This window comes from Nicotiana sylvestris, chromosome 2 (assembly GCF_000393655.2).
Source record: "Nicotiana sylvestris chromosome 2, ASM39365v2, whole genome shotgun sequence".
NCBI lineage: Eukaryota > Viridiplantae > Streptophyta > Magnoliopsida > Solanales > Solanaceae > Nicotiana > Nicotiana sylvestris.
The window spans coordinates 54,870,298-54,892,518 of record NC_091058.1 but is presented as its reverse complement, the minus strand read 5'-3'; the positions used below and the strand labels follow the sequence as shown (position 1 = coordinate 54,892,518).

The 22,221-nt window shown below is 38.1% G+C and overlaps 1 protein-coding gene across 1 annotated transcript; it reads right to left on the bottom strand.

Moving 5' to 3' along the window:
• Positions 1-16,950: 16,950 nt before the first annotated feature.
• On the bottom strand, positions 16,951-21,823 carry LOC104218615 (accelerated cell death 11). The gene is made up of 4 exons (XM_009769150.2): positions 21,388-21,823; positions 20,596-20,768; positions 18,294-18,439; positions 16,951-17,321 (listed from the first exon to the last, which is right to left on the bottom strand). The coding sequence occupies exons 1-4, from the start codon at positions 21,592-21,594 to the stop codon at positions 17,215-17,217; spliced, it is 633 nt and encodes a 210-aa protein (XP_009767452.1). The 5' UTR covers positions 21,595-21,823; the 3' UTR covers positions 16,951-17,214.
• Between the last annotated feature and the right edge of the window lie 398 nt (positions 21,824-22,221).

Below are 22,221 nucleotides of genomic sequence, written 5' to 3'. Positions count from 1 at the left end.
CGATAATAACCCGATCTGTACGGGCTCCTTCCACGAATACAATGGGTTTGTTAGCAACCCCTGGTACTATCACTTTCGGCCTTTCTTGTTTTGCGGCAACTTTGCTCGATGATCCCTCCTCGATTATCATAGATGGTCCATCACCATTTCTGTTCTGCTTAGGTACTGGCTTCTCCTCTGTTAACTGCTTATCTGGCTTGGTTTCATGAGACTTGATCATCATGACAGTTTGTGACGGCTTCTTTGTCTTCCCATCAGCTTGTATGATTTCTATCATATTAGCCTCTTGATGGGCTGGCATTGGATTTCTATTGATATTTGGGGCTTCGGGGGTTTGAACCTCGATTTTATTAGTATCAATCAGCTCTTGTATTGCATTTTTTAAATGCCAGCATTTCTCCGTATCATGGCCTGGTGCACCGGAGCAATATTCACAGCTAATGGTGTAATCCAGATTCTTTGGAGGAGGATTGGGTAGCTTGGATTGTATTGGTCTCAGCATGTCTAGCTGTCTCAGCCTGTGGAACAGACTAGTGTAAGACTCTCCCAATGGAGTGTAAGTTTTCTTTTTCTGTTCTCTTTCCCCCCTGAACGCTGGCCTCGGCCTGAAACCTGGTCCGGGATAGGCTCGTGGGTAAGTACTTGGTGTGGCAGGAGCACGCCAATTGGTGTGAACAGGTGGCTGATTGTATGCTTGAGCATGGTTAATGGAGAAATGAGGCTCCGAAGGGTGATAGTAGTGTTGGGATGAATCATGGTGGTAAGCTGATTGGCGAGGTCGTTGTTGATTATAGTAAAGCGGTGAACCTCTGGGTCCCGACCAAATTCCTGAATCAACTACCGCTGCTTCCTCCCTCTTCTTTCTTCCGATTCCTCCTACCCCGCCTTGAATAGCTTGAGTAGTTGCCTTAATTGCTGAATAGCTCATAATTTTATTTGTTTTGAGACCTTCTTCCACCATACCTCCCATCTTCACCACTTCGTTGAATGATTTTCCAACCGCTGAAACCAGATGGGCATAGTAAGTTGGCTCCAAGGCTTGGAGGAAGTAGTCTACCATTTCGCTCTCCTTCATAGGAGGATCCACTCTTGCTGCCTGTTCTCTCCACCGAAAACCATACTCTCTGAAACTTTCATTGTGTTTCTTCTCAAATTTTGTCAAAGATAATCGATCTGGGATGATTTCCAGATTGTATTGGAAATGGTATGCGAATGCCTGTGCCAGGTCATCCCAGGTGTACCATCTCCCATGGTCCTGGCGTGTATACCACTCCAAAGCTGATCCGCTTAAACTTTGACTGAAGTAAGCCATCAATAATTCATCCTTTCCCCCAGCTCCTCGCATCTTGCTACAGAAACCCCTTAAGTGGGCTACTGGGTCGCCGTGCCCGTTGTATAGGTCAAATTTGGGCATCTTGAAGCCAACTGGTAATTGTACATTGGGGAATAAGCACAAATCTTTGTATGCTACACTGACTTGCCCACCTAATCCTCGCATGTCTCTGAACGATTGTTCTAAACTCTTGACCTTCCTGAACATCTCTTCTTGTTCAGCATTTTTGGCTGGCTTGTCAATTTCGGTTGGGAGATCAACACGAGGAGCAGTTGAATTAATTTCGGAGGCTTTGAGGGTGGGTTCCGGGGGGTAATATTGGTTGTCCTGGGCCTAGAATGTAGGCTCACTAGGAGATTTGTGAAATGTAGCAGGGGGAGGTGCTACGAAAACAGGAGTCATAAGTGGAGGAAAGTATAGAAATGGCTTCGGAGGTGGAGACTGTGGTGTCTGAGAGGTGGTTCCTCGGTAGTGCTGGTAAATGGGGAAGTTTGGGGATAATTCAGTGGTAATATTATCCTGAGTTTGGGTCATTGATGGAGCAGGGTTATTTGGGTAAGATGGGGGTAACTGTCCTGTAGACCAGGCTTGGTACATCTCAGCCATTTGCTGCTTGAGTTTAAACATCTCTTCTTTCATTTTCCCGACATCCATCTCCTCTAGCTCCATACCTGTGTCAACATCTGGGATAGACATACTTTCGGGTATTGGTCCTTTTGATCTTGTGTGATAGTGATAATATGCCAGTATACTCTTTAGAGAAACTAACTGCTTGAATTCTGAAAATGAACAAACTTGTTAGTTTTGAGAGTTTAACACATATATAATCACACGTTGAGATGCAATGCTCCTAGACAAATAATCCCTTTTCTATTATGCATTTGCTCGGCTGCTTGTGTCGTCCCAGCTTTCTTGAAATTTTTATTGTTATTCACTTCTATTTATTATATATATCTTTTATCGTGGTGGTCGAATCTTATAGAGATTGCCTACGTATCATGCCCTTACATGAATCAGACCTTGCGTAGTTCGGACTAAAGGCAATCACTTTTATTCATTATACAAAGATGGAATTACATTTGAAAACTTTTAAGAAAATGTCTTGAAACACACACACTTAAATCAAAATAAAAGATACAATTCTTAACATCTCACAACGTGCCCCACTTTCCACTTGTGTTGTATATTATTAGACTATTTGCTCAATGTGGAGCTTGACCTGGATGACCTCCCAGCGTACGATACATCCTTTCCAACTCCATTGCTAGATGACGAGCAAAAGTGGGTGCATGCTCTGTAAACCTTTCATAATCCATTCCTTGGCAGTTTACATAACTTTGAGATGTGAAGACTGCCAGGTCGTGGATTTGTGCCCTGAAACCTTGGAGACGTTGGTCTTGGTCTTGCAATTGCTGCTGACGAGTGGTGGCTATATCTCTGACACGGTTTTCACGATCTAGAGCTGATTCTAACAGAGCTCGGAGTCTGGCCTGCTCTAATCTTGCTTGCGCTCTTTCTCTGTCGAGGTCTGCTTGTTGATGTTCTCTGTTGCATCTTCTTGCCTCTTCTAGTTGTGCACGAAGCTGGTTTTCTGATCGTATCCAATGGTCTTTTTCCTTCTTGAATTGTGCCCTGTCTTTTTCGGATTGCCTATCTTGGCGTTCCTTATTAGACATGGCTTCTTCGTTTAATCGTTGGATCCTTTCTTTTGCTTTGCTCAACGTCCTTTCGTTTTCTGCAAGAATAGAATCATAATCTTGCATTCTTTCAAAAAGATTGGCGATGGTTTTTTGATCCTTCCAGCTCCTCTTTGGTGTTTCAGAAACTCTTTTCATTTTTTGGAATCGAGCATGAAGATTTTCATTCTCACAAGCTAGACTCTTCTTCTCGCCTTCGGCTTCTTGTGCTTGCAAATCTTTCTCCAAACTGAGGCTTCTCAGATTTTCTTTTAGGGCATGGATAGTTGCTTTGTACCCTTTTTCCTTTTCTCCCCAGATCAACCGCTCTTGGATTTTATCATTGAAGTTTTGAACATGGGGTCTTTTTGTTGGCCTTCTTAGCTCAGGCTCTGGTACATCATCCACGCGAGACCGTTTTTCAAACCACCTTGCATATCCAGGATTTATCTCACCCTTTGTAGTGTCTGGGACTTGAGTATCACTTTTTAAGTATCGACATCCATTCCACATCTGCTGAAGTAGAGCCTCGGGAATAGTGGCTTCTGGGTGTAATTCGATTACTTGCATACTCAAATCTTCATCATCAGGAACTACTTGATATCTCCCTAGTTGCCTTAAGACTCTTAGTGGCGCATACGGCTGAATGCTTCTCAATCCCAATAGTAGTAGATAACTATTTGAGGTTGACATGTGTATTACTTCCCTCATCGGGAGCCATCCCAAAGTCCATTCAATCTGATTTGCCGTTAAAGCCTTTAGATGAGATACCCATGCTTCTATTCCTTCTGGAGCCTGATAATTTTTTGTTCTTTCCTCATAGCTCTCGATGCAATTATCATTGTTTGACCCATACTGTATGATCTTGGGCTGTTGTTGGAGATGTTCCATCACCCACATTTGCAACAAAATTTTGCATCCTTCGAAAGACCTTTGCTCCTGATTTACATAAAGTCAAAGCCCGATAAATGTCTGATAGAATGATGGGGACAAAGGTGTGATTTTCTTTGGTGGTGAGGATTTGCACAATTTTTGCGGTGCGAATATCAATTGTTCGCTCTTTGTTTGGGAAGATCACGATTCCTAGAAAAGCCACCATGAAGGCAAAGCGACGGTGAATCTGCCAGATGTCTTTGTTTTGCTTGTTAGTAAGGCCTTTCTCATGAATTTCGAACCCATCTGACTTTCCGAACCTTGAATACAAAAAGTTAAAGGAACAACATCCATTGATGACATTGCTTTTCCTGATTTGACTGCTGATGTTCAGAAGGCCGAAGAATCGAAGTACCGAAGGAGCCTTTGTGAATATCAGGCTTTGATTTCTTAGACTTCCGTCAAAACCAGCATATCCAGCTATTTCCTCTAATGTAGGAGTAAGCTCGAAGTCAGAGAAACGAAAGACATTGTGAGCAGGGTCCCAAAAAGTTATTAACGCCGCAATCAGATCATCACGGGGTTTAACTTTCATAATGTCCGTGAGATTTCCCAAATGCTTGACGACCCATTTTTGACCGTCTTCGCCTAAATCATACCACCACATTTGAAGCTGAAAGAGAAATTCTTCTGCACTCGTGGATGAGGGGCTTTGTGTGGTGCTCATTTTGTATCTGAAGTTTAATTTAATAGAGTTAAGACTCATTTTGAAAATAAAAAAAAAACTATTTTCAGAATTTTATATTTTTTTGAAAATTTACACTAAAAAAAATCATTTTATTTATTAAATATCTTTATTTCAAAAAAAAAAAAAACAACCCATTTTATTCCTCTCTTCTTACCATGATTTCGTTTAAGCTGGTCAACAAGCATGTTCGAGGCAAATGAATGCACAACTAGCAAGTAGGATGCATTAGGATGGTCTTTTTGTTTCGGGTTCACCTGTCCTAGACAGACCCAACCCCTGTGTTGAGTCTCCAAGGCCAAATGTATATGATGCAAATATTCGTTCCTACTAGGGATCCGGTACATGGCTGAGTTATTCTAAGTGTAAAACCTGAGGTTGATTGTTCTAAACCTGGCTTACCCAAACGGACAGTTTGAGCCGAAGCGGGGGCAACGTACCGGGAGCACGAAAGTCTGCCCGGCCTAGTTACTTGTCCCAACTCCGTCTTATTTGGTATGACTTTAACAGAAAGGTGGGTCACGCGCACGTGTACACCATAAATTCAGAAGACTCAGAAAGAAGGGGGTTTCGTAGCAGTTGTATATATTCACAATTCAAATAATATTAAAGCGGTAAAAAGCAACATTTAGCATATTAGCATATAAACAGTTGAAAATCATATAGTAAATAAAGCCAATTAACACAGATATTTTAAGCTCGAATTCTTTAAACCCTGAACCAATGGCTCTGGGTTACAGTTTACGCCCCTAATCCCCAGCAGAGTAGCTAGAGCTGTCACACCTCCTTTTTACCGCGCCCGCGGGGCGCGTGGGGAAGTTTTCTCCAATTGAAGGACAGTCGAAACGGGATTTATTTAATTATTTCAGAGTCGCCACCTGGGAATTTTAAGGCGTCCCAAGTCACCAATTTTAATCCCTGAATCGAGGAGAATATGACTCTGTTTATTATTCTGCGAACCAGAAATCCTGAGTAAGGAATTCTGTTAATCCGGAAGAAGGTGTTAGGCATTTCCGAATTCCGTGGTTCTAGCACGGTCGCTTAACTGTTTTTATTATTGGCTTAATTATCTTGATTTTACTAAATACGTTTTTATTGCATGATTTTACTACCGCTTTTTACTTATTGTTTACAATTATATGGACGAATTACGCGTACGTATATTCGTATTATATACTTTTTATAATTACCGGGGATCATGCCACGCGTACGTGTACACAATAAAATTGTCCATGTTATAGTTTTTATAAAAATATATGTTCGAAATTTAAAATAAAATCAGGAACATCATCACCCTTTTTATTTAAATAATGAACTGCACACCTCGGGTTATATGAAATTATTTTAACATCCTTGGAAAAATCCTTTTCTTAAATATTCGCTCGAAATTGCGCGTACACATAATCCGAATTTGCTTTTTTTTTAAAAAATAATCAGGGTACGCGAACGCATCCCTAATTGCGTAAAATTTTTGTAATAATATTATGGATTTTCCACAAAATTGTTTATTATATCTACACATTTTTTATATGAAAATCCTGAGAAATTCACATTTAAGGGAGCTTTGAATTCTTTTAAAAGAATTCACAATTTATTAAATATAGACAGTCGATTATATTTTTCCGCGTATAAATTATATTCATCCAGACTATTCAAATTCAAAGTAAAGAATAGGAACATAATTAATACTATTCTTCACAAATGCGTTATATACATATACCAAAGGATGAATTGCATATGAAACTCATAAAAATGATTTATGAAGGGAAGAAGTGTTTTTGAACAATTTTTATTTATTTATTTAGTACAAATTCTATCTCTAATTGGCATTGATATAAAGTGTTGCAACTTGTGCTTGTACATCTCATCTTTTTCTCATATATTTACCTTTAATCTAACAGGCCTAATTATTTTGTTGATTCTGCTTATGGTTAAATGTAAGATATATATATAATTAATCCGATTAGATTCTCAATTTATGAGAACCCTTGTTGCTAACTTTCACATTATAACATTCCTAGGCCATTTGTTATTTTAAGAAAGAGAACAAATCTACCTAATTGACTTAATAAGTAATTTTGCATACAACATTATTCGCCCTATTTTGACGTTTGCAAACATAGCGGAGGATATTAATGCAACTTCCAACTATTGATATTAACCATAATCATTATTACACCATATATGAATAAAATGCAACCAATCATTAACTAGCTTTGAACAAGAACTAATTAACTAACAGAATAAACTAATAGCATATTTTCCTTGATATTTCCATATTATGCTATACCTAGCTAACAATACCATAAAGTTTAAATAATGGCCAACTTTACGCCAAGTTTCCTATCTTAACCATTCAATCATAACTATACTTTTAATGAAAATTTAGAAATTTAACCTTGTTACAACACTTATACAGACTGCAATAAAGGACATTTAACTTACAGTCATCCTGTCGACATATACTACTTATTTGATCAAGAAACAAAACTGAATTTTTAGCTAAAGAGCTCAAATGAATAGAAAGTAATATTACAACTCAAACTGTATTTATTGTCATGTTGAAACCCATCACAACATAAGTTTAAAAGATGTGTACCTGGCAATGAAGGAAGGAGTTAAAATTTCAGCAGTAGCAGCAGTAACAAATTCAGCAGAATAGCAGTATTTCCACAGATTTGAGCAATAATACGACCCGAGGAAACCAGATGCACAGTATAGTATTTTTTAAAGACACTTCAGATTTTAACTGAACAGTGGAATCAAATAAAGTTGAACAGATTCAACAAAAGAACAATATTTCAGATTTCAGTTTCTTTTCAGTTTCAAATTCCCATTTTTCTGATTTTCTGTTTCTGCTGCTGTATCTGTGTGTGTGTGTGTGACTGTTCTCTTTTGTTTCTTTTCTGTTTCTTTTTCCTCTTCAGATTTTCATTTTTGATTTTCTGCTTGATTTTCCACACTCAAATCTGACTTTTCACTCTCTTAAAATCTGCTAAATCATATTTTCTTTTGAACTACTAATTTTCTCTCTTTCCTTTCTTTTCTGTCTGAAAAGGTTCCTAAATCAGATTTTTCTTCTTCTCTTCTCCTAAATCAGATTTTTTCTTGAACTCTCAAAAATCCCCTGCCCCCAAAGTCTGTCCAGCTCCCTGTATTTATACAGGGCTGGTCCTATACTCTTTTAGTGCTGGATGGACCCTTTTCTCCTTTTAAAATCAGAAAGTTTCCATTAAAAACTGCTTTTGAATAATTTAAATCCTATTGAGTGCTATTATCCTGTTTTTCAGCAGCCCCATTATCCCTTGTTCCCCATTATTACTTAAATTATAGCCACTATCATTCCATTATAAGCACACTATCACATTACCCTACTGTTTCAATCCAAAATAAACCTGAAATACTACTATATTTACAGCCTTTAAACTAAAGTCAGAATCTGTTACAAAACAGATTTTAAAGTCTGTTTTAACAGTTATAACCATTCCTAGGATTAACCTCCTAATACAATTGTATTTAACCAACCTTTGTAAATTCAAATTCAAAACTAACATCACAACAATATTATACTGAATTCAGCCTAATATTCAACTGAATTTCAACATTGGACGAAAAATTAAACAAACACAGGAGCATTGTCAATATACTGACAATGCCCTGTTAAAAAAACAATATATACACATCATACATTTTAATTTACTGATTTGTAAACAAACATGATTTAATTGATGAGTATTAATCAGTTGACTATTTACAACATTTGTCCATAATCAGTCTAAAATAATAGAAGCAGACTATTTCAATCAGCATTATCATAAATGAGAATTCATATTATAACTAATCGACGAACTTAATCGAGTCGATTACTTACATTGTAAATAATCACAACCAACAGAAATAGTTTCATATTTGATCATATAGACGGGCATGAGACAAAGATGACAGAATTAATCAAATAAAATCATGAAAAATTAACAGGCTATTAAGACAAACAACAATACACGTAGAATACACAAAAGAAATAGAAAAATACCTCTGAATCTTCAAACTTCATACGGACTCGAACTCAACTTGGATTCGGACTTTGTTTGAAATCAAACAGACCTTAGTCGAAGTATTTTCCACTGAAAATACTTCGACTAAGGTCGATTAAACCTCAATCTTTATTTAATTTGGACAGAATCCAAAAGTCTGGTATTTCTAGGTTTTTTTTTTTTGAAGATTCGATTTGGGACTTAACCATTTCTGGTCAGATTCGAGGGGGGCCAAATACGACACAAGGGTGAGGGTAACCTAGGGGTCATTTGGTGTCAATTTAGAACAGATATGAGTTTGTTCTTGTTTGGTCCGAATCTTCAAAAGAAGATTCGAGAAGCTCGGAAGTGATTCGATCCAAACAAGCAACGGATCCATACCTAGGGTGGTTAAGGGAAGCTATGGTGTCGATTTGGGGCTGTTAGGTTTAGATCTGAGTTCGGCTCGAATCTTCAAATGAAGATTCGAGAACCTTTAGGAAGATTCGAGCCAAGAGGCTAACATATTCGGATAGAGGGTGTTTAGGGGGTTCTGGGGTGTTAAGGTGGTGACCGGAGGCGTTGATGCCGCCGGGTTTCAGGCGAAGGGGAATAGGTGCGGCTAGGGTTAGGGGTTTGGTTTGGGAATGATGATGAACAGTGAGAGGGGGGGTGTTAAGTTAGTGGCCGGGGTAGGGGTTTGATCCTTAAATAGGGGTGGGGTGGATTGATCTCATCCGTTGGATCAATTAAGATGCACGGTTGAGATCAATCCACTTAACCAAACGTTGTCGTTTGGTCTAAGTTCAGGGTCAGCCTGGATCGGGTCATTGGGTCGGGTAAAGGGTTACGGGTAATGGGGTGAGATCTCCGCCGTTGGATTGATTTAATCCAACGGTCTTTGATGAAGTGCGACCAAACGCTGTCGTTTTGGCTCGTGTAAATTGGACCGGACAGGTTATTTGGATTGGGCTGTGGGGGGGGGGGTGTAATTTGATTTGGGCCTGGATTTTAATCCAGGTCCAATTTTTTATTTACAACTTATTTTATTTTATTTTATTTTATTATTTATCATTAAAAAATCCTAATAAAAATTATAAAACAATTTTAACCTTACACAAAATATTAATTACTTTATAACAACTATTTAACACATAGTCAAAACATTAATCATACAGTAACATATTTAAAAATAGAACGAATGCATATTTTTTGTGATTTTATTTAAATTATCTTTCAAATGCATAATTAAATCCTATATGCATGCAACATGTATTTTATTTTAATTTTTATTTTATTATGACAAAGTAAACATTTACGGACATAACACAAATATTTAACACCACGCAAATTCAAGAATTACACAGTAAAAGAAATTTATTTTATTTTTTGATTTATTTTGGAGTAGTTTTCGTAAGGCAAAAATTACGTGCTCACAGTGTGTAACAAGGACTATTTGCGCAAGCTGCAAGTGCAAAAGAGAACGCGTATAAGGAACCAAATGGATGTTGGTGACGCCGTTTATGCGTGTAAATGTGGCATATGCTCGCAAACAAGACATGATCGTCCTAAATGTCCTTTAGGTGGTGTGCGTGGCGGTGGTAATCCAGCTCCTGATGCAAGTTCGTCGAATGTACCCAACTATCAAGGAAACACCTAGTTTTTTGTTTTCATATTGTTTTTTTGTAATACGTGTTTGTACTTGTGTATGTTGCAATATCTATCAAATAAAATTATGTTCCACAATCTTGTTCACATCTTATTTTTTAACATGACCTTTTGAATTGGAATGCTGATATGGTTGTTCAAATATTAAACTTATTGATGTTAGAAAAAACTATAAAATCAAGACATATTTTATTATCCTTCTTGAAATTAAATATGTAAAGCGTGGTATAATACTACGTTTTGTGAGTTGTCTTGTCGTTCTGAAAAAGATGTAAACCATGTGAAAAAGTTGTTTCGTTCCAGAAAAATTAAATATGTAAAGCGTGGTATAATACTACGTTTTGTGAGTTGTCTTGTCGTTCTGAAAAATTTTAAAACCATGTGAAAAAGTTGTTTTGTTCTAGAAAAAATAAATATGTAAAGCGTGGTATAATACTACGTTTTGTGAGTTGCCTTATCATTTTGAAAAAAGCTGAAACGACTGCGAAAAAACTGTTTCGTTTCAGAAAAACTTTAATATGTAAAGCGTGGTATAATACAACGTTTTGTGTGTATGTAAAACGTGGTATAATACTACGTTTTATGTGAAATCTTGCCTATAAATAACAGACGCATTCTAGTTATTTTATACGCTTACCAATAACCAATAACAAATATTTCCATAAAAATAAAGTTTCTCTTTAAGCAATGTCTCAACAACCCCTTTATGTCCCAAGGTGCGAGTGCGGAAAAAAATGCATGATGTACGATTGTTGGGAAGAAGCTGAACGACGCTATTGGGCGTGTATGAACAATTTTTATAGGCAACCCGACGATCCTACATGCAATTTTTAGGTATGGATTGATGAACCCTGTCAGCAGGAATACTACAAAGGCCAGTTGTATTTTCTTCATAATTTGTGTACGAGGTACCGGGAAAGAGAGCGCCAATCCAAGCAAGAAGTTGAGAAGCTGAAGGCGAAACTCAAGGAGGTGGAAGAAGAAAAAAAAGGATGGAAGACCAACTCAAGTGGTTGGAGCAGAGAATACTAGGCGGTCGTGACTAAATAATGGCATGTACGTGTTAAGCATCGTAGTGTATCTTTATGTTTCCCTCGTCAAGCGTTTTCATTAGTTGTACTGTTTGTGTTGTGTTAGGTTTGCTATGTTTGTGTTTGTATTGTACTGTTAGAATAAAATTGTTGTTCAAACGCAGTTAAAATAAAATTATTGTTAAAATAGAATTGTTGTCATTATTTAGATAATATAGTATTTACACAAAATACAAACAAAAGTAAATCAATGAGTCCCGCAGCCTGTGTGCTTCAGTGCTGCCGCTGGCCTGAGTCGCATCCCCTATCGTTCGGGTACACTATCAGGATCATCATCCACCTCTTTATGTGGGGATGCACAGCATCATCGACAGTACAACTGACAGGATCGGTAGAAGGGGTCGTCGGGCCGTCAGCGACCTACAAAACAATTACTAAGCTTAGCATATGAAAATGTATATTAGTATTGTACATAGTAAGTCAAAAACATTTTCTCACCATGGCCTCGTCGGCCTCCTGAGTATACACATCCGTGGTGTCCTCATCATCGCATACAGTGGCCTCCGTGATAGGCTGCGACGAAGCCTTAATAAAAAAATTAAAAATTAATTTATGGCAAATCATTAAGGAAAAGAAAACCAATTGAACTTTTACAGTAATACAAACATACATGCGCCTGTGGTAGATCCGCATCAACCGTCGGGGATGAGGCATAACTCAACCTGTGCCCGCCATCCACGTCTTGGGTCGGCCGATACTCAGCTATGGTCGATGGGCCTGAAAAGAACTGGTCTACATCTCCGTTGAATATACCCGTGATCAACAATGTATCTGACGGGGTGACCTGCAATGCTGGTAGAGACAACTGGAGGCTGTACGATGGCATGCTGCTGGAAGGCTCGTCTAGTTGAGGGAAATAACCCGGCTGATCATCTCCAAGATCTTCATCATGTGCCTCAACAGGTGGGTCGACAGGTGCCTCAACGCCCCTTGCTGGGGACCACCTCCTCGCCGTCCCCCACGACCCCGTGGGGCACCCCTACCTAGTGGGACAACCCTGCCTCGTGGGGCAGTCCTGGATCGTGCCCTACCCCTGCCTCGTGGGACAGGCCTACCCCGATGGTACTCTTCTGGTGCCGCATAATCAGCCTCATGATCCAACCTCGCGCCATCTCTGGCTCGTTGCAGGGTCCGAAGAGCCAGCTCTTCCACCTGCCAGCCATACTCACCAACTGCAGCATTGTTGCCATGCTGCTGCATCTCCTGTCCCAACCGGTAGAACATGTGATGCCCAATAGCCTGGCAACATTTATAATGTTGATTAAATAACGCTATATCACAATTATAAGATATTAATAATCCACAAAAACATACCAGTGCCTCGTGCCTTCCGATGTATGGTCTGTACCGATCGCCAAGTACATGAATGGGGTTCCCGATCATCAGTCGGGTGTGAAAGTGGTACCATGACATATACAGCTCAATAGTTGCCTCGTGGATCTGTGAAGGTGGTGGCGGAATCAACTCCTCTCGCTGGTCCCAAATATGGACATGCGCCTCTAACCCTCCTACAAATTCATCGTCCACCCTGGTACGGTCATCCCGCTGATAATGTGTAGGCACCCATGTAGGCTCCCCCGGTATCCCCTGGGGACGGTGAAACTGGCGAAGTACACGCTCTGTGGCATGATGCTCCACCACATCGAAGTACATCATCGGGACGGAAGTGCTCCAAAGTAGTCTGTCGACTGAGCAATAATCGGGAAGATGAGCTAGCAACTCGTCGTTGTATGGCATCCAGATGAACTATGAAATAATAACATAAAAGTGAGTATGCGCAACACAAGTGAATTTATAACAAGTAAGTTTAGATACATATTTACCTGTCCGGCCACTAGCATATCTGACACATCCCTAACAAGGGGGAGATTATGATGAGCATCAGTCCCTCGATAGTTCCCACGCCGGAGAACCCACCTCGTAGCTAAAGGGAGAAACGGAGGTCCTACACCCGGCTCTAGTGGTGGTAGAGGTGGCTGCAATGGCAGGATCCGCTGCCAGGCCCAAACCTAAGATAAAAGGTTGACGTAAAATTTAATAGTCATTTTGACTATATAGAATTCGGAATAATGAATAGAGTATTCGAAAATGTTGTCACCTGTAGAAGCGGAAGAAAACCACAAATGTCCACCTGGGTGCCCATGCTCGCCCGGCACATACTCCTGTACAGGTATGCTAGAACAGCGGCACCCCAGTTGTACTGGGGTAACTCATCTAGCTGTTGCAGATGATGCAGAAAGCGCATACTCACTAGATTTCCCGAAGTGTTCGGGAACAAGACACCCCTCAAAAAAAGGAACAACGCTAATCTCGTGTACCAGTCAATATGGATATTCTCTATCTCGCGGGTAATATCGGGGTGCAATACCTCCATATGCTCTCTGATAGTTGTCACAGAAATGCGACAGCCCCCTCTAAGTGCAGCCTCACCCTGTGGTCTGAAACTAGTATACTGCCCCAGCAAATCCAAATACTAGGGACGCGTCATAGCTCTCATATACTGGGACAGTGCAACAACCAGTCCATCTACATGCAGCCCATACAAAACCTGAACATCCTGAAACATGATGGTGGCCTCTCCAGTGGGCAGGTGAAAAGTGTGTGTCTCTGGTCGCCACCACTCTATCAACGCCGTGATGAGAGACCAGTTGAGCTGCATCCGCCCAATCTCAAGAATTCTAAGGAAGCCCGTAGCACGCAAGCGATGGACTACGCGAACATGGAAAACTCTCCCCTTCAAAAGTCCCACAAGTCGTCCGGTCTCCTGGCGCGGAGAGTCTGATCCAATAGATGTCCCTCCCATACATAGGAGGGCCTATGCTCGCCCTATAACACTAATACCTCATCCTCGGCTGGTCCAGGATGCACATGCAGCAAGTCTATGTCGTCTACTATAATTTAAACAATATTAATTGTGTGTTAGTGTTATAATAAATTAAATAATTAATTTTATAATTGGACAGAGTAATTATCTATGGGTTCCAGGCTCGATATTTGAGGTCCAATAGCACCAAGCTATCCTTAATTATTATGTGTGTCAATTTCAACATTTTTAGAATTTTGTGTGTTGTAATAAATTAAATAATTAATTTTATAATTGGACAGAGTAATTATCTATGGGTTCCAGGCTCGATATTTGAGGCCCAATAGCACCAAGTTATCCTTAATTATTATGTGTGTCAATTTCAACATTTTTAGAATTTCGTATGTTGTAATAAATTAAATAACTAATTTTATAATTGGACAGAGTAATTATCTATGGGTTTCAGGCTCGATATTTGAGGCCCAGTAGCACCAAGCTATCCTTAATTATTTTGTGTGTCAATTTTAACATTTTTAGAATTTTATGTGTTATAATAAATTAAATAATTAATTTTATAATTGGACAGAGTAATTATCTATGGGTTCCAGGCTCGATATTTGAGGCCCAGTAGTACCAAGCTATCCTTAATTATTATGTGTGTCAATTTCAACATTTTTAGGATTTTGTGTGTTATAATAAATTAAATAATTGATTTTATAATTGGACAGAATAATTATCTATGGGTTCCAGGCTCGATATTTGAGGCCCAGTTGCACCAAGCTATTCTTAATTATTATATGTGTCAATTTCAACATTTTTAGAATTTTGTGTGTTATAATAAATTAAATAATTAATTTTATAATTGGACAGAGTAATTATCTATGGGTTCCAGACTCGATATTTGAGTTAATTTGACAACATATATTAATTTGTTATTTTTGTAAGTTTATTTTATAAATTAAATAATTAATTTTGTAAAGTGTAATTGGATAGAGTTTGTAGTTAGTACATACTTAAACTACAGAGACTCTAAGCTAAAAGGTTCTATATTTTACTACACTAAAAGGCTCTATATTTTACTATGCTAAAAGGCTCTATATTTACTACGCTATAAGGCTCTATATTTTACTACGCTAAAAGGCCACTATTCTTTAAGCAAATAAATAGTCTAAACTAAATAAAAACAACAAATATATGAATATAACATTCACAAAATTACATATAAAACAGTAAAAGATATTTGTGAACAATTTCATTAAAAATAAAAATTATTTATCAAGTTTTAACTATTTTTTGTCCCAAGGCTAATAATTCAATCCGGGTATAAATAACATACAAGTTTAATCGCAAGCATAACACAAATTAATGTGGAAACACATTCAACAAAACAAATATGCATATGCTCTACGAGTTTCGACATAAACTAAATCGAAATACCTCGATTTAAGTTTTTTGAAATATCGAAAATTCAAAATTTTGACCCTGAAAGAAGGAATCCAAAGCTTGGGTTGTTGCGGGACCTACGTTCTTTACTTTTTGTGTGGCGGGTGGGGCCCAAGAATTTTTTTTAATCGCGGGGGGGGGGGGGGGGGGGCAGTGGTGGGGTGTGTTTTTTTAAAAAATGGAAGAAGACAGATCGTGGGGAAGAAGGAGGGGTTATATTTTATTATAGGGAAACGCAGTATAATATTGCGTTTTCCTTAAACGCAATACTATACTTCGTTTTCCTATAAAAAAATTAATTTCTAATAAAGCGTAGTATAATACTGCGTTTTATGTAGAAATGTAACTTTTTTTTAATTGTATAAACGTATTTTAAGTACAAAAATACGTTATTTCAGTTTCGGACTCGAGTTTCTAGTGTGGTGTTTTTTGTGCGAAATAATTCGACAGTGAGGGGTAAAATTGTATTTTCACGTTTGGCTCAAGTCGCATTTATTTATGGGAGGTGCTGTTAACAAGTATTTTGCCTTACCAGTTACCACAGACCAAGGCTCTTCACATTTATATTTAGTGCCTTTCAGTTATACCATTTCTACTCAAAACACATAATTTTTTTTTTAATAAAATCAGTCCTGGTATTTAAAATGTATTTTCAGCATTTAACGGAAAATGGCATTCCCTCACTTATGCTGAGGAAGTAATATTCTTATAACTATCTGACTTTTCGTAAATATTAGTAGTTGATTCAACTAACAGTTAAACATTATACTACAATATTTAGCATTCAAAATTTTCTTCAAAACACACTATGATTTGCTTCAATTATTATATATATTCATGCCCGATACAAACATTGGAGACATTTACAATCACGAATGACTTATGTCATACCAAACTCGCTAATCTTTTAACTTATTTTGCTACCCCGAGTTAAGTGGTCATCGCCTTGTGAAATATCACCTTCTAGCACAAATTACTAGGGGAAACACCAGCATATAAGCTGGACATAGTCGCATGCTCAAATGGAGATAAACCTGACCTCCACAGTTACCAGGCTAAGAGCATTGATAAATAAGTTTGTCATTATACATACTAGTAGATTTTCTCTACGTGGGCAGAGCCAAAGACACTGGAAGACGGTGAAATCAAAATGATATATTTTCGTTTTCTTTCCAAAATGATGAGCTAAACCTCTCCCCAAGTGTTGGTAGATGATCTGTGCTTTAGGGCACTTTGCTGTTAAAGAGATGGTAGAAATGACACAAGATAGCCACTCTAAGAGGCTGTTGTTCAGAAATCAGCCAGTACATCCTGAATTTCAGTTTTTCATTTCAGACATTTTGAAGGTAAGATTTTTAGTTTAAAATTTAAGGAAAAAATAAATACGGGCTAATCTCTAAATAGCATCCTTGAGAATGGCTATGTGTGCACTTGCCCCTTAAAGATGAAGTTAGTTACAAGTTACAATCAAATATTTGGACAAATGTTTTGCATGATTATATATTAACGTAAATAGTGATTTGAGGCGAATCACGATAAACAAATGGCGCTTTGTCATCCAGTTTAGGGTCACCAATCGATACCCAAATCTCTTGAGATGAAGAGTTTGTCAATGTACAGAATGACAGTGCCAGATGAGGCGACATAATTTTGCATCTGCGTTCTTGCGGAGGCTTCTGAAAATAACAGAGAAAAACAACAAACTCATCAGACAGAAATGAAAAAGAAACAACCACCGGAACAGGTCGGTGACCTATTCAAGATCTGTATACATGGACTATAAGGCATTAGATAGGATGTGAGACTGAGAAAGATTTAGGTGGCCATGAGCACTGATATGAGGTGTGTCTACGGACCCATTCTGAACAATAAAAAGGCAACAATCGTGTAGGTAGAGATAGAATGAAATGAACAACTGTCGAAAAGAATTTGTCAGCATACAAGTACAATCACTATATTAGGAACAATTTGTTCCTTGAACCAAGCAAAGTGCAAATTCAGTTTTGACCCCTTTAGTCAACAATTAAGAAGCTAAAACCAAATAAGTAATGAAACAAGCAGGGTATGAAATTTCAAACTTGTGTCATGGAAGTCCTTCCCAAGGGTGATAGGAGAGGCAGACACAAACAAAAGTCCTGATATTTGGACTTCAGTGTCATAGTATAGGAGGGAGCAGCTATCCAACAATCAGGATTATGATGTCCTGGTATTTCAATTCATAATTCATTTTTAGCCCAAAACAGGTTGTGCCATTAAGAATCTAAGCAAATTACTGAACGAATTGGACAAAGCTAAATAATGGTAGGTCCAGGAATTTTAACTAGGGCATTCAAAAAATTAGAACTTGAGACCTAAAGAAAATTTTGAACTATCTTTACCACAATGCCACTACAAGGGGATTCAGAAGTATATATGTATATATGAAAAAATCATCTTTTACCCTATTTATGCTGTACGATTTTCCGACAAAGGGGATTCAATTGAACCCCTTTCATTAGCTGTGGCTCTGCCACTAAACCCAAACCAAGTTCACTTCTGAACAAAAGTTACTGTGCCAGGAAGTGCACTAGACTTGAAGTTATATTTCAGGGTACGTGAGTTGTTGGTTGGGTCAGAGGTACAGGAACTAAGTTGAACCGCACACTCACCATCTTCATTAAGCTTGTTCATCAGCTGTTGCCGGGTGGGAAGGGCATACATTCCTGCAGACACAGCTTTCCTGATGGCCCATCCATGATATGGAGCAAACACTTGTTGATATGCTTTTGATGCTGGATCCTTCAAGGAATTCCCCCTGCCAAAGACAGTTACCAAATGTGAACATCAACTATCGCTATTAAAGCTGAAAACAAAGATACCTGTTAGAAGAGGTCCGAAAAACCAGTTAGTAACTGATAACATTCAAACACTACAAATCTCAAAGTTTTGCAATAACATGTCAAAATATTTAGCTACTTCCCAGCACCTAAGAAGAATGAAAAAACAGACCAAGAATTTGAGAAATTATCTATTCTTGCCAAATCAGCCACCAGAAGGGCAGGTTCATGTGAATATCCACCGTGTTAAACAACAATTGATTTGCAGAATAGAATAAAACTCCATAATATGTTGTGACTTGTCACTGACTTCCATGCACCTTAAAGTCAACAAGTACACTAAAGTTTGAAATTTAATACCTACAATTACTTATGAACATCAACCTATGTTAATGATTCCCGACCACATGGGTAGATTCATGTGAACATCCATCAGGTTACGCCAAAAACTGACATTTCTCACTCAAAGAAAAGCTGACACACGCGTCAAGTACTCTTTCACTATCCTTCATAAATTTAAAATATGCAAATATGCTTTTTGGGGGATAGTAATGTTTCAAACTGCTATGCATGAAGTTCACGCCTACTCCTCCCATTCTCCTGTTTAGAGAAGGATAAGAGATAATATTGGTTCTCTGGCGGGAAAAGTAGGTATTAATGAGTTTCATTTAAGGGTTTTATGATACTCTGGCCATCTGAAAGGTTTAAAGAGGAGCACAACTAGGTAATGTTCTTGGAGGTTGAAATACAGAAGTTAATCAAGCACGTAACAAGTTTAACCAAGCAAATTGAGGGCCCATTATTGTGTAATGACCAGTCATACTATCAACAAAGTTAGCAATAATAAATAAATAAGTTGGTAAACATTTTCCCTGTTGCAAATTTCATGCTTAATTTTGATTCTTCTTGTCAGACTTCCTCGTCTAAATAGCACGCATGTCCCTTCATATTCTTAGATTTTTATTGAGTTATGTGGTTTTGCTCGCCTCACTTATTGTATTCCCTGTTGCTATTATTTGGAACTACTTATCCTTTATCTCCCTCTTTTTCTCCTCCTCCTCTTCTTCTCACCCTTTCCGAGCTGAGGGTCTATTGAAACAGTCTCTCTCCCTGCATTAGGTAGGGGTAAGGTCTACGTACGGACTACCCTCCCCGACCCCACCTATTGGGAGCATACTGGGTTTGTTGTTGTTGTTGTCAGACTTCCTCATCTTAACCATCAAATCATCTGAACTTGGATAACATATGTTTTCCAATCATTTTGACGGAAGCTCATAACTTCCTGTCTTCTTTCTCTTATTCTTCTTCAGCAGCAAAGAAGAGAAAGACCTGGTGAAAAACCAAGTTGTAAAACCTAGAACTTTATACTTCCTCAAATCTCTTTCTCAACCTCGACTGCAATATTCCTCAGCACCAAGCTAACGGGAGGTTTCTTTCTTTCTACCTGAAGAACTGGCTACATGCCTACACCCCATAGCAATGGCTTTACAGTAGTGGTCTAGAGGCAGAGAAGAGAGGGAGAATTCAAAGACGATCTTGGGTTTCTAAAACTAGTGTATGTAACTGTACAGTTAATCCACAAGTTTATGGAATTTCATGTATGTATGTCCCTGTTGCTGGAAAATGTTGTTGTCATAATAGGAGTATATTTTATTTTTTGATTGGTATGCTACCTCATTATGTTCTGTTCTCCCTTTCTAAGTACAAGAGAAATGTCATTCTCTGAACATCTGCAAACCTGATGTTCACAGAAGTTGACATCTGACATGTCTGTAACCCAGAAGAAATAGGCCCGTGGTATTAAATAAGCAGGCAGTTTATATACCAAAGGCCTGCCAGAAGAATGGCACAGAAATTGAAAATTACTCAAAACACAGAATAATAAATTGGCTTTTGGACCAAAAAAGGACTTAATCAAAGTTTGTAACATCATCAGAAAATTAAGAACGTAGAACGCTGTAAATACCATGCCTTTGGATTCCAAGCTTCTCAGCCAAGAAAAGTTTTTCATAGAGGATAATTTCAGGTGTTATCAACCAATAAACTGTTTTTCAAGAATTTGTGAGATTCGTAACAGGAATTGCTAGTAATAAAGGAAAAATATAAGCATAAAGGAAAAAGATAATAAGCATACTCTGAGGCTATAATCTGCTCGAATAAAACCTTAACCATATCCAGCCCACGTTTAACTCTTAACAAGTTCCTTGTATGACTACCTGCCCTCCTCACACAGTCTGCTTGAACATCTTGATCCATCATCGCTTTCAATGTTGTAATAGACTTTGAAGCCTCTGCCAGATCATCCACCTGTGGTCACCATTAACAATTGCCCAATTACTCGATCAGCAATATTTTTGTGAAAAACTGCATACACCTACATGCATATATTCATATGCAATATATGCTGCTACCACAAGCATATGTTATCAAAGGAAAACCAACTATCAATGGATGTCAAAGGGCAAGCCTTTTTGCTTTAAGCTATATCCACATTCGGAAATAGAGTGCATTTAAGACGATCAATATATTATTATATGAATACCCAAAAAAAATAATCGAGCCTCCCAACAAAAGGCATATGAGACAAGTTATCAGATTAATAAATTTAATAATATCTGTCCATTTCAGCTTTTGATAATCAATTTGATCAATTTCAACTCACAAATATAGCTTAATTCAATAATTAAATTTGAATACTGGAAAACAACACAAAATGTACGATCAAAAACTTTCCACTTTAACCTTTGAAAAGTAGAAAATAAAACATATTATGGTTCACAAGGAGTAATATTTACCAGCTTCCATTCAATAATTACACATTAAATATGATGACAACAAAATCTATCGGGGAAAGAAAAAGATCAATCAAAAAGCGAATTGAATAGTGGATTATACTGTTGTCAATCACAGGGAACGAAAGGATAACCTTGGCGACGTAATCGAGCTCGGCGAACTTGAAGGCGATACCGAGACAGCGGAAAAGAGGGGAGACCAAAGTGCAAGCGCGAGAGAAAGGGGCAACTTCCAGCTGAATAGCTTCGTCTAGGGTTTGAGAATTTAAAGTGTTGGCTAGGTCTTTGAACGCATCCGCCATTTTCCTAAGGGGCTTTTCCTCGGCTGTGTGATTCGCCATCGAATCGAGCGCTGCGGTTTCGCCGGAGTTTTGAGGTAATGTCGGTCTGGCGCCAAAATATGTATTGCTCGACGATTGTGAAAAATGAAAATGAATCTAGTTCCGAGCCTTTGTTATTCCCAGAATTTTGATCTGTCTTCTTTCTAACAGATTACGCTAATAAATATGGCTGGAGCCTGGAGAGGACAAAGCGAGATAGGCTTTAAAGTTTAAATGAAGTAAATGTCCGAATTTGTCTATGTAGGAGTACTATGTAATATCTAGCTAGAGCTGTTTAATTCTGCTCTCCCTTAAATTTTTTGACCCATTCAAGGAGTCCGAAATTAAAATGTGGTTCTTTTGAATTCAAAAAACAAAAATATATGGAAAAAAAATATAGTAATCAAAATATGAATAACGTCTTTTTAAAATACGTTATACCTTAATGGCCGTTTGACCAGTTAAGTATAGCGTCTTTTTACGGCCGTTAAGGTGTAACGTCTTTTAAAAAGACACTATATTTGAATTAAATAAAGCCGGAAAATATAGCTTCTTTTATTAAGACGCTATAAGTATATAAAAGACGCTATACATATATAAATGTCGTCTCCCCCACAGCAATAAAACAGATCTCCCCAAATTAAAAAT

Excerpts from the sequence above, each read along its gene's own strand:
- LOC104218615 (XM_009769150.2), bottom strand. The coding sequence starts at position 21,594 with ATGGCGAATCACACAGCCGAGGAAAAGCCCCTTAGGAAAATGGCGGAT. Across the intron at positions 20,769-21,387 it reads AGCTCGATTACGTCGCCAAG|GTGGATGATCTGGCAGAGGC; the intron begins GTTATCCTTTCG and ends TGGTGACCACAG. Across the intron at positions 18,440-20,595 it reads GAGCAGATTATAGCCTCAGA|GGGGAATTCCTTGAAGGATC; the intron begins GTATGCTTATTA and ends TGTCTTTGGCAG.